Source organism: Aotus nancymaae, unplaced genomic scaffold (genome assembly GCF_030222135.1).
Source record: "Aotus nancymaae isolate 86718 unplaced genomic scaffold, 86718_ANA_hifiasm-v0.15.2.pri h1tg000012l, whole genome shotgun sequence".
NCBI classification, from domain to species: Eukaryota; Metazoa; Chordata; class Mammalia; order Primates; family Aotidae; genus Aotus; species Aotus nancymaae.
This window is the reverse complement of record NW_026988423.1, coordinates 38,590,161-38,603,218: the sequence shown is the minus strand read 5'-3', so window position 1 is coordinate 38,603,218 and position 13,058 is coordinate 38,590,161. Positions and strand designations below refer to the sequence as shown.

Sequence of the window (13,058 nt, the reverse complement as noted above, 5' to 3'; positions counted from 1 at the left end):
TTCCTTGTTACAGAGTACTTACAAATTTCATTGCCTTTTCCCCTAGAATGGGTTGACGCAGTGTGGGAACTGGATTTCACAGAGACTGAGCCTTTGGATCCCAGCATAGAAGCAGAGATCATAGAGACTGGATTGGCTGCATTCACGAAACTCTATGAAAGTCTTTTACCTTTTGCTACTGAAGAACATGGATCTGTAGAGGTAAAAAAATAAAAACAAACTAGCCAACTTTTGGTGTTAGAAGTAGAAGATCAAAGTCATTATTATAATTTAAAGCTTGGCTTTCTTGGTGTACAATTCACAAGGAGTACAATATGAGTAACATAAAGAATGTGGTAAATTTATTGGAATATCCTAATACGTTTCCTCCAAAAGATTCAAGGTACTAGTCTGATTTTTTTTTTTAAGACAGGACCACTTTTTACAATAGCAAACTAAAGGAAAAGTATAAGGCTGGGTGTGGTGGCTCAGGTCTGTAGTTACAGTACTTTTAGAGGCTGAGGCTGGCCAATTGCTTGAGCCCAGGAGCTGGAGACCAGCCTGGGCAACATGGCGAAACTCTGTTTCAGAATGGAAAAAAAAAAAAAAGGAAAAGCATAAAGGCAAAAACAAGAAAACTAGTCCAAGGAAAATGCAAATAACAATTCAGACGTGCTTTAACCTTAACTTAATAATATCTGATATTACTAATCTGAGGAATGACTAGTTGAATTAACAGTTGTCCAAAAAGTTCCTGTAAATATTGAGTTCTTCCCAGTGCATAGAAGTATAAATTATTATTAATATTTAGGTTGTTAGTTTTCAAAAAAAACCAAAGGGCTGGGAAGCAGAACAAAAGTTAATTGGATATTAACATCTCTCAAACATTTAAATGAACAAAAAAATTGTAGTTACAAGTTTCACATCACAAAAATTAAATCATGTAATTAGACATTCCTTCATCATAATGATAAGTATTGCCTTAAGTACCTGAGTTGACAGAGTGGGGATTAAGATACAAACCTCTCCCTAGGTTGAGGTCCCTCCCAGGGAGGAAGTGTGGACGTTTGAACACTAGCCAAACCAAGTCCATCAGCCACATGGAGCTGCAGCGGGTGGAGAGTGCAGTGCCGCTGTGCATTTGGGTACCTGGAAATATTCTGTGAACCAAATTATGGAAAATGCTCTAAGAGAGGTGCAGATTTGTTACATAGGATGTGAAAAAGGGAGCATGGTAGGGTTGGGAAGGTTCCAGAAAGAAAGTGGCCAGCAGCGAATCTTCACAGATGACTAGCAGAAGCTTGGATTGCAAGGCAGTCCTAGTGAAGGAGCCACCCAGTGGGAACATGCAGGGAGTGCTGAGAGGAATACAGAAAAAGTGTGTGGTGGGACGGGACAGTAAGGTAGAGAAGGGTAGGTCACGGGTAGCTTTACGTGAGCGTCAGCAGTGGAGTTTGAACATATTTGGTAAAGTATGTAGGAGGTTGCATTTATTAACTCATTTAATCCTCACAAGCAGCCTTGTGTGGGAGAGGTTACAGAGAGCAATGAAAAGGTAACACGAATAGATCTGTTTTAGGCAGATGTTCCTGACAGTAGATGGACTGAAGTGGGGGAAAAAATGTGTGCAGGGAGAACCCCTAGGAGACTGTTTTGATGATCCAGGTGTTATGAATAATAATGGCTTGGTCTGCAGTTAGGATTTTGGGAACTGGAAAGAAAAACTAAAAACTAGGGACATTTTTGGAGGTAGAATTAATAGGGCCTTGTGAACTAGGAAGCCTTTGTGAGATCTCTAAGACATGCTGTGAACTGCTAAACTGACTGGGCATAGAGAGTTAGAAAAAGAAAGAAGTCAGTGATCCGTGGATTTCAAAACTAGGAAGATGATTATATTGTTAACTGAGGTGGGGAATAATGGAAAAAGAGCAAGGTCAAATGGAGAAACTGAGTTCTATTTAGACTTCTGAACGTGAGATTCTGTCAGGAGATCCTTGGGAAGTTTAACAGGTAGTAGAAATGTGAGACCATGAAAGACAGGAAAGTTCTTTAAATCGAGGTGTGTGGGTTATAGTGCAGTGATGCATGAGATCACCGAGAGGAGAAGAAGCCAGGACAGAAATGGAGAGCTGGTTGGAAGGGGTCTGTGGAGGAGCAGTCACGTGTAGGGAGTGCGGGGGCACTGATGCCCAGACTAGACAGCAGCCATGAGATCACACGGGGCCAAGGTGACTTCATACGCAGAGCCCTGGTGAGTAGATGGTTTGGGGTGATCTATCATCCCGGTGAGTGCAGTGGAGGCGCAAGTGGCATTAGGAATGAAGATGTGATACTGTAAAGGTAGGAGATGATTTCTTTTTTTTTCCTTTTTCTTTTTTTTTTTTCCCCTTGAGACCAGGGTCTTGCTCTCTCATCCAGATTGGAATGCAGTAGCATAGTCATGACTCACTGCAGCCTCAACTTACTGGGCTCAAGCGATCCTCCCACCTCACCCTCCAGAGTAGCTGGGACTGCAGGTGGTAGCGACCACACCCAGCTAATTTTTTATTTTTTGTGGAAACGCAGTCTTGCTTTGTTGCCCTGGCTGATTTCAAACTCTGGGGCTCAAGCAATCCTCCTGTCCTGGCCTCTCAAAGTGCTGGGATTACAGGCATGAGCCACTGTGCCCAGTGGAGATGATTTCTCCGACAAGTTTTTTTAGTTAAAGAAAGGAGAGTGCTGAAAGAATTTTTTATGGTCTTTTCTTTAAGATGATGTTGTGACTAATCAGAGGTATTACCTACCACTTCCCCTGCCTTTTCAAGGAAGCAGGAAGTACAAGGTCTGCTCACTTGAAGTTTGTGGGCCTTTTTTAGTTATGATACTCAAGGATAAACCATATTTAGTTCCTGCTGTGTTTAGGTTATTAAAATAACCCATTTCTTCTTCATATGTTTAGTGGGAGAAGACATGGAATAGTGATAGAATTAATAAAATTGTAGTGACTTTTCTAGGGTTTATCTCCTTTACCTGGGCCACTTCCGAGATCTCTTTCATTTTCTGCTCCTTTTGCCTACAATCTGCAGAACGTTTAAATTTAAATAAAAAGCTCTGATTTCCTCCGTTAGTAATTGGTAAAGGGATTTGAGTTCTTTTTAAATAGAGGAATAACTTTTCTGAATAATCACTAATATATGGTGTCCCAAAATTCTTAGTGTAGTTTTAAGCTATAATTTCTGAAGTATATATGCTTCAAACTTAACAAAAAAATTATTTTGGAAGTGTAGTTACTTAAATATGTTATATATATATTTATCTTTGTAATTTTGGATAATGTATTTTTAATTTAGATATTTTGTTTCAGTCCCTTTGAAGGTGGTCAACATTTAGCATTAGGAGCCAGGCTAGTCTTCCTCTTTTTGTAAGGTACCAAGAACCAGTAAAAATCAAATAATAGGAGATGTTTCCATTTCTCTCATGACTGGCTTTTGTGATTTGCCCTCTGCCCACAGAGTATCTGGACCTTCTTCATTGAGAACAATATTTCCCACAGTACACTTGTGGCGTTGTTCTATCATTTTGTTCAAACAGTACATAAGAAGAATGTCAGTCTACGGTATCGAGAATATGGCCTTCATGCCGCTGGGCTTTACTTTTTGCTGCTAGAAGTGCCAGGTATGTAGACCTGATATGATAGGGTAAATCTCTGTCATTTTTTTCTTTCTACAGTTTTCAATTCTTATACTTTGTTTCTTCACTTGTAAATGGGGCAGTGCTAACCCATGGCAGAGAGTTGTTCTGAGGAGCAAGTCTGTGAAGTACATGGCATGTTATAGGTGTTTGCAAACCTTCCCTTTTTTTTTTTAACATCTGAAATTATGCTATCTATTAACTAATGAAAGTAATCTGAAAAGGACCACAAGAGTTCCATGCCCACCCTCCATCACCCCTGCCTAAAATTCTGATATTGCCCTTTCTTCTCCTGATTCCTTGTCTAGGCTGAAAAAAACTGCTGTGGGCAGCCATTGTTGTATGCCTCTCCTATGTTGGTATTGAAAAATAGGTTAAAACCATCCTAATCAAGAAAACAGGAAAGCAGCTAGTAATACTTGAAGGAGAGCACTGACCAGGAGTCTGTTCGTGAGCAGTGTTTTACCTTATTATCAGAGCACTAAGGAGGCTGTTGTTTCTCCTATGACGGTGAAGTCCATTCTCTTCCCTACTCTAAACCCAAGGTGAGAGAGAGTGGAACGTAGAGATTGAGTTGGAGAACATCAGAAGACCTAATTTAACAATATTAGGTCTTCTAACCCCTGGCCTCAGGATTTCTTTTCATATGGAAAAGAAAATGGCAAGATCAGTCACCTTGCTGCTTATCCTTGTTCATATTAGCATTTGTAATTAATGCTAAGGGTTTATTCCATGTGATCCGGGAATGGGCAAAAAGGTATTATATTTAAAGCCTTGAACGTTGGTTTGTTTTATTGTTAATGCTCCCGGAATGAATTTGGAAATGAGTAAGTTCCTAAAGAAATTTGTTGCTAAGCAGTGTCTCAGTTGTAACCAGGCCCTCTCTGAGAAAAGTAGTGGTTTTGGAAACCCAGTTTCACTCTCCTCTTGACAGATGCAGCTTTTTCTGATTAAGGTTGAGATTTATGCCAGAGCAAAGACGTGGCTGTTACTAATTGCGTAGGCCACTTGCAGCTCTCCAGCAAGCAGTATTCTTGCCAATTACCTTCTGTTTTTAAATGTTTCAGGTTTATGACAGGGATGCTGTTGATACTTAATATTCGACCACCATATATTCTCCTTTTTCAAGATCGTTTTGGTTGTTCTGCCTCTCGTGCATTTCCATATGAATTTTAGGGTCTGCATGTGAATTTCTGCAACAATGACAACAAAAAGTCAGCTGCTGATTTGACATTGCATTGAAACTGTAGATCAGTTTGGAAAGTATTGCCAGTTTAACAACATTAGGGCTTCTAATCCCTGGCCACAGGATATCTTTCCATTTGTTGTAGATCTTCTTTAATTTATTTCAATAATGATCTATGATTTTTGGTGTGCATCTCTTGCATTTCTTTTTTAAAATTTATTCTTAAGTATTATTTTCAATGCCATTGTCAATAAAATTATTTTCTTAATTTTATTTTGGGTTGTTTATTAGTATAGAAGCAAAATTGATTTTGATTATTGATCTTATATCCCAGAACCTTGCTGAACTCATTTGTTGGTTCCAACAGGGTTTTCTTTGTGTAAGATCATGTCATGTGTGAATAGACACAGGGTTACTTCTTCCCTTCCTTCCTTCCTTTCTTTTTTTTTTTTTCCCTAAGATCAGGAGTTTTGCTTTTGTCTGCCAGGCTTTGGTGTAATGTCGCCATCTCGGCTCACTGCAAACGCCGCCTGCTGGGTTCAAGCGATTTTCCTGCCTCGGCCTCCCAAGTAACTGGGATTACAGGCATGCACCACCACGCCTGACTAATTTTTTTTTTTTTTTTTTTTTTTGTATTTTTAGTAGAGACAGGGTTTCTCCATGTTGGTCAGGCTGGTCTTGAACTCCTGACCTCAGGTGATCTACCAGCCTCAGCCTCCCAAAGTGTTGGGATTACAGGCATGAGCCACCGTGCTCAGCCACTTCTTCCTTTCTAGCCTGGGTTCTTTCTATTTATTTTTCTTACCTATTTGCCCTGGCAAGAACCTCCAGTGCAATGTTGAATAGAAGGAGAGCGGAGCATTCTTGTATTATTCCTCATCTGAAGGGGGAAAGCATCCAGTCTTGCCTTTAAGTATGATGATATTACCTGTGGGTTGTTTCAGGATGGCCCTTATTAAGTTACTATTCTTAGTTTGTTGAGTGTTTTATTGTGAAAGGGTGTTGGATTTTGTCATTTGCTTTTCTGTACTTGTGAAGTAATCTTGTGGTTTTTGTTTCTTACTCTAGTACAGTATATTTCATTGGTTGATTTTCATATATTAAGCCAATTTTGTATGACCTTGGTCACGGAATATGATCCTTTTTATATGTTGTCAGTGTTTGCTAATATTTTGTTGAAGGTTTTTCTGTCTATATTCATAAGTGGTATTCTTTTTTTGAGACATTTTTGTCCGGTTTGTGTATCTGCGTATTACCATTCTCATAGAACAAGTTACATACTATTTCATTCTCTTCTGAATTTTTGAAGATTTGTGGAAAGATTGGTTTTCTTTTCCCTCAGACGTTTGGTAGAATCCACTAGTGAAGTCATCGGGGCATGGAGTTTTTTTTAAAGAAGTTTGTGTTTGTAGAATTTCTAGTGATCTCCTCTCATGCTTAATGTTGGCAATTTGCATTTTGTTTTTTCTTGATCAATATAGGTCAAGATTTATTCATTTTACTGTTCATTTTGGAGAACCCCTTTTGATGTCATTAATTGAATTCTGTTGTTTGTCCCTTTCTTGTTTCATTGAATTCTGGTCTTATGGCTATGATTTCCTTTCTTACTTTGGGTTTAATTTATTCTTATTCTGACTTTTGAAGGTGGATGCTTAGATCTTTGTTCTCACTTACATATCTTTGTTTCTAATACAAGTATTTAATACTGTAAATGTCCCTCCAAGTACAACTTCATCTGCATCCTACAGATTTTGATGATATGTTTTTACTGTTGTTCAGGCCAACGTGATTTTCTAATTTTTCTTGTCATTTCTTACATCTCTGAGTTGTTTAGTAGATTGAGTTTAATTTCCAAAGATTTGAACTTTTCTGAAATTTTATTGTAATTTATTTTTAATTGTTGGGATCAGAGAACATACATTATATGATTATAATACTTATAAATTATTGAGTTGTGCCCTTTTTTTTTTAATGGACCTAGAGTCTAATTTGGTGAATCTTCTATTTCCACTTTAACAGAATATGTACCTTGCCTTTGTTGGATCTAGTATTCTGTAAATGTCAGTTAGGTCAAGTTGGTTGCAAATGTTATTCAAGACTTATATATCCTTCCTGATGTTCTGCTTATTTGTTCTATCAGTTATTGAGAGAGGAATGTTGGAATCTCTAAGAATAATTATCAGTTTATCTATTTCTCCTCTCAATTCTTTTAACTTAAGATACTGTGAAAGTCTGACAGATACGGATGTATTTATGATTATCATGTCTTCCTGGTAGGTTAATCCTTTTAGAATTATGTTGAGTCCTTGTTTATCTGGTTATATTCCTTGTCTTGAAGTCTATTTTGTCTAATATTAAGATAGCCACTATAGTCATCTTATGATTTGTCCTTTGTTGGTAACATCATTTCTCATGCTTTTATTTGTAACCTATCCATATATTTATATTTAAAGGGTTTCCTGTAGACTGCCTGTCATGTGGTCATGGTTTTTCTTATTCTTTCTTTTTTTTCTTAAGAGAGATCAGGTCATACACGGTAGTGGCTCACGCCTGTAATCCCAGCACTTTGAGAGGACAAGGCAGGCAGATCACTTGAGGTCAGGTGTTCGAGACCAGCCTGACCAACATGATGAAACCCCGTCTTTACTAAAAATTCAAAAATTAGCTGGACATGGTGGCACATGCCTGTAATCCCAGTTACTCAGTAGGTTGAGGCAGGAGAATCACTTGAATTCGGGCAGCGGAGGTTGCAGTGAGCTGAGATCATGCCACTGCACTCTAGCCTGGGCAACAGAGTGAGACTCTGTCTCAGGGGGGAAAAAAAAAAAGAGAGAGGTCCAGGGTCTGACTCTGTCATCCAGGCTGGAGTGCAGTGGCAACCATAGTTCACTTTAACCTTTAAGTCCTGGGCTCAAGCGATTGTCCCACCTCAGCCTCCAGAATAGCTGGAACTACAAGCATAAATCACCATGACTAGCTAATTATTATTATTTTATTTTTGTAGAGACAGAGTCTCGCTATGTTGTTGCCTAGTCCGGTCTCAATCTCCTAGCCTCAAGCGATCCTCCTGCTTCAGCCTCCCAAAGTGCTGAGATTGTAAGCCTGAGCCACCATGCCCAGCCCATTTGGTTATGCTTCTTTCTGACAATATTTGCTTTTATATTAGAATGGTTAAACTGTTTAGCCAATCACATTTAGAGTAATTATAAATATGGTTGGGTTTCTGCCATTTTTCTATTTACTATTTTTTAAATCTGTTTCTTGCTCCATTTTTTCCTCTTCCTGCACATTTTGAATTTTTTTTTTTTTTTAGTATCCCATGTTGCCTTTCTTGGCTTATTAGCTATACTGTTTAGCATGTATGCATATATTTTATGTGCTTGCTTTTTGTATGCAGTAGGCACTTTTCACAGTTAATCTTCAGATAATATTCTCCCAATTCATATATGATGTAAGAACAACCTTGAAACAGTGTATTTTCCTAGGTTGGGCAAGGTGGCTCATGCCTGTAATCCCAGTACTTTGGGAGGCTGCTACAGGCAGACCACTTGAAGTCAGGAGTTCTAGACCAGACTGGCCAACATGGTGAAACCCTATCTCTACTAAAAAACAAACAAACAAACAAACAAAACCAAACATTAGCCAGGCGTGGTAGCACACATTACTCAGGAGGCTGAGGCAGGAGAATCACTTGAATCTGGGAGGCTGAGGTTGCGATGACCTGAGATCCATGCCACTGCACTCTAGCCTGGGCAACAGAGTGAGACACTCCATCACACACACAAAAAAACGAAACAAAACAAAAAATAAGTATGTTTTCCTTTCTCCTCTCCTCTTCTTTATGTGTACTTATTTTTTCTACATGTTATAAACTCTTCATTTCATTGATATTTCTTCATCTTTTATAGAATTTTTTAAAAACAAAATAAACATCTTTTATATTTGAAAGATTAATCTCATAAAATACTCCTTCAGACTGAAGAACTTTTTAACATTTCTTATAGAACAGGTCTGCAAGCCATAATCCCATTCAGGTTTTGATTGTATGAAATATCTTCATTTCACCTTCAAGAATCTTTTAGCTGAACATAAAATTCTAAGCTGACTTTTTGTTTGCTTTTTGGTTGGATTATGTATGCTCTGTTGTGATTTCCTCTGTGCTTATTGTGATTGGGTTCATTGAGCTTCTTGGATCTGTGGATTTATAGTTTCAACCAATTCGGAAATTTTCCAGTGATTCTTTCTTCAAATCTTGTCTTCCTTCCCCTTTTTGGGACTTGAGTCACTCCTGTGTTAGACTGTGTGATGTTCTCCCATGGGTGACTGTCTTTGTTAGTTTTTTTGTTTCTGTGCTCCTATTGTATCTTCAAGTTCACTTACTTTGTCTCCATAGTAACCAAGCTACTATTTATTAAGCCCATCTAGTGGATGTTTCTTTTTCAGATCAAGGAAGTTCTGTTTGCCTTTTAAAATTTTCTTTTTTCATTTCTCTCTCCATGATAATTTTTTACTTTTAATTCTTGAGCTGCTTTAAGGTTGTTATCAGCTGATTCCATTATCTCTGTCATTTCCTGGACTGTTTTATTGACGGATTTTTCTTATCATGGGGCAAATTTTCTTGCTTTTTAGCATGCCCAGTAAATTCTTTATTAGATGCTGGACACTTGTGTTTTTTTCCGCCTGTATTTTTTGTAAAGACAGGGTTTTACCGTGTTGCCCAGACTGGTCTCAAACTCCTGGGATCAAGTGATCCACCACCTCAGCCTCCCAAAGTGCTGGGATTACAGGCATGGGCCCCTGCTCCTGGCCAGGATGTTGGGCATTTGGAATGTTGTTTAGTGTCTGCATTTTGTTGTTTCCCTTTAAATACTATTGATGTATGTTTTAATAGGCAGCTATGGGTGGATTGAGTTGACCCTTTTGAGGCTCGTTTTAAAGCTTTATTAGGGCAGATATAAACTATGCTATATCTGGTTTAGCCCTACCGTTAAGATGTGTTTCTTCTGAGGTCTCTGCTGAATGCTCTTGGTGTTTAACAAGGTCTCTCCACTCTGGCTAGCCACAACTCAAATGTATCTGAGCCTTGTGTGAGCTGTGAAAATAATTCGTCCTCTTGTTCCTTGGAAATACTTCTTTGCCCTCTGTCTTAGAATTTTACCTTGTGTGTGCATAGCTTATGTTCAGCCCTGGACAGATTTCTAGAACTCTTCTTCTTCTTTTTTTTTTTTTTTTTCTTTTTGAGATGGAGTCTTGCTCTGTCTCCCAGGCTGGAGTGCAATGACGCAATCTTGGCTCATGGCAAGGTCCGCCTCCCTGGTTCAAGCGATTCACATGCCTCAGGCTCTCAAGTAGCTGAGACTACAGGTGCCTGCCACCACACCTGGTGAATTTTTTGTATATTTAGTAGAGATGGGGTTTCACTATGTTAGCTAGGATGGTCTCGATCTCCTGACCTTGTGATCTGCCTGCCTCAGCCTCCTAAAGTGCTAGGATTACAGGTGTGAGCCACCACACCCGGACTAGAACTCTATTTTTATGTATGTTCTTCTGTTCTATAAATTCTGTCTACCCTGTCTTTCTGACTCTGCTTTTTCAACATAGTAAGACCATTATAATTTGCATGGATTTACCATTTCTCTGCTGTTGTCCAGAGATTGTCTCTGGATACAACACTGGGGCAACTTTAGGGTTCACTTCTTTGTTTCCCTTTTTTCACAGATTACTCTTCTTGTACTGCTTGGTGCCCAGTGTCTTAAAATAGTGGTTTTATAAATCTTTGCCTAGTGTTCTAGTTGTTTACAACAGAAGAACAAGTGTAAAGCCAGTTACTCTGTCATGGCAAGATGTGGAAACCTTGTTATTTATATCTGATGCAGCACTGTTGTTGCTCCTTTACTAAGGCTGATGTTGGAAATGGTACGGTTGCTAAAGGTTCATTGTTATTCAGAGTCACGAAAAGCCTGTAGTTTGCTTTGTAACTTTTCATCTGTTGTTACAGACATATTTCAAGACAATTAAATCTAACTTGCTTACTCTTTATTCCTTATGAATAGGCAGTGTAGCCAATCAAGTGTTCCACCCAGTGATGTTTGACAAGTGCATTCAGACTCTAAAGAAGAGCTGGCCTCAGGAATCTAACTTGAATCGGAAAAGAAAGAAAGAACAGCCTAAGAGCTCTCCGGCTAATTCCAGGAGGCATAGAAAAAGGGGAAAGCGACCCAGGAAAGAAGATACTGAGGTAAGAAGTAAGTTGAGTAATAAAACATATATACCAACACACAGTTTTGTTTATTTAAGGATTGACTTTATACTAAATATGATTTCAGGCATCATGATTATAGGCAAACAATCCTAAACCATCATAAACTATTCAGTACTGCTTTAAGTTGTCTCTTGGGCTGGATATAATTTTTTTTTTTTTTTTTTTGAGACAGAGTCTCACTGTGTCACCCAGGTTGGAGTGCAGTGGTGAAGTCTCAGCTCACTGCACCCTCCATCTCATGGGTTCAAGTGATTCTACCGCTGCAGCCTCCTGAGTAGCTGGGGCTACAGACATGTACCACCACACCCAGCCAATTTTTGCATTTTTTTTGTAGAGATGGGGTTTCACCATATTAGCCAGGCTTGTCTCGAATTTCTGGCCTCAGGTGATCTGCTCACCTTGGCCTCCCGCTGGGATTACAGGCATGAACCACTTCACCCAGCCTAATTCCATATTCTTACATGACACTGTAGGATGATAGAAGTTCATAGACAGTAAAAATTCTGAAAAACAAGATTCCTCATTGACACAAAACTAGAAACTACTGTAGCAGTCAAGGAGACCTAGAACAGTTATGTGACTTGGTCAAAGTCATATCACCTCATCATCAGCTCCTGCCTGGAGTTTAATCTGTCTGGACTTGGTTTGAGTAAACTGAAAACCATGGGACAAAGTGCTCTGTATATGTTGCAGTCACCTGTACCTTTCTTCATCTCTAGATGGATGAAACTATAGAAGAACAAGAAGATGAGAGCATTTGTTTTTCTCCTCGGGACCTTTCTCAAATTCGAAATGCCATCTTTCACCTTTTAAAGAATTTTTTAAGGCTTCTACCCAAGTTTTCTTTGAAAGAAAAGCCGCAGTGTGTACAGAATTGTATAGAGGTAAGTGAAAATTCCAGGAACCTTAGGGCAGCTTCAAAGGACATAGACTATGGCTAATACTTAATGAGTAGAAAAAAATCAGGCCTTTTCTTGGTGTCTGTTTTCTAGGTCTTTGTTGCATTAACTAATTTTGAGCCAGTTCTTCATGAATGTCATGTTACACAAGCCAGGTGAGCCATTAAATCTTCCAGCGCTACAATTTAAGTATGCAGAAATGGAAATGCCATTTTTTCCTAATTGGCACAGGTAGAATTTATTCATTGAAACATGGCTTGTAGGACTAAGAAACATTCCAAGTAAAATCATATCCATTAACTAATATTTTGTCTTTTTTCTTTAGAGACCTTAACCAAGCAAAATACATACCAGAACTGGCTTATTACGGATTGTATTTGCTGTGCTCCCCTATTCATGGAGAAGGCGATAAGGTAAAGGAGATGAGAACCTAATTTGTTACTACTAGTTGAATCGAAGGCACACAAACCCTACCATGGAAAGATATTAAAAACATTTGATACAATGCCATTTCAATTTACCAGCTCATTTTCGTGACCTTCTATTATTTGCATAATAATAAGTATCACTATTTCTGTTTGCTTTCTGTTTATTGCCAAGTTTATATCAGAATACTTGGTAGCTGCAGCAAATTATTGTTAGGCTCCAGTTAGAAAAAATCGTTCTGCTGTAAATAAACTAGGAGGAACAGGTAAGCTGCTGAACAGTTACTTTTGTAGGAATATTTCCCAAATCGTTTTAAAAAGTAGAATAGAGAATTTTCAAGTTTCCCTTGGCAATTCATGTGTTTCAGTATTTCTATTAATAGTTGTATTATTTTTGATGATATTCTCTAGAAATTTTGTAGGTTGTCATCCCTGGTTAGCATTGATAACTGGGCTTTTTCTCTAAGTTACCTTAATAGTATCACTGCTGTAAACTTTGGAATTAGAGTTAGTTGTGCATTATGGTGTTACTAAACTTAGATGTCATCAATTAAACAATAAGATTTTGCAAACAATGTGATGGACCAAGGTCATGTGGCTTTTGGTATCTGTGATACAGTTAACTTGCAGAGGTGTAA

At 38.5% G+C, this 13,058-nt stretch overlaps 1 protein-coding gene across 4 annotated transcripts in view; it reads left to right on the top strand.

Annotated features, from left to right (window-relative positions):
* Window positions 1-13,058, top strand: part of NCAPD3 (non-SMC condensin II complex subunit D3) — a 68,469-nt gene that overhangs the window by 4,545 nt on the left and 50,866 nt on the right. For all 4 annotated transcript variants that reach the window (XM_064375589.1, XM_012449154.3, XM_012449155.2 and 1 more), the window contains 6 exons: window positions 47-201; window positions 3,471-3,633; window positions 10,888-11,072; window positions 11,816-11,980; window positions 12,089-12,150; window positions 12,321-12,408. In XM_064375589.1, the coding sequence (XP_064231659.1) occupies window positions 47-201; window positions 3,471-3,633; window positions 10,888-11,072; window positions 11,816-11,980; window positions 12,089-12,150; window positions 12,321-12,408 (818 nt within the window). The remainder of the gene's footprint in view (window positions 1-46; window positions 202-3,470; window positions 3,634-10,887; window positions 11,073-11,815; window positions 11,981-12,088; window positions 12,151-12,320; window positions 12,409-13,058) is intronic.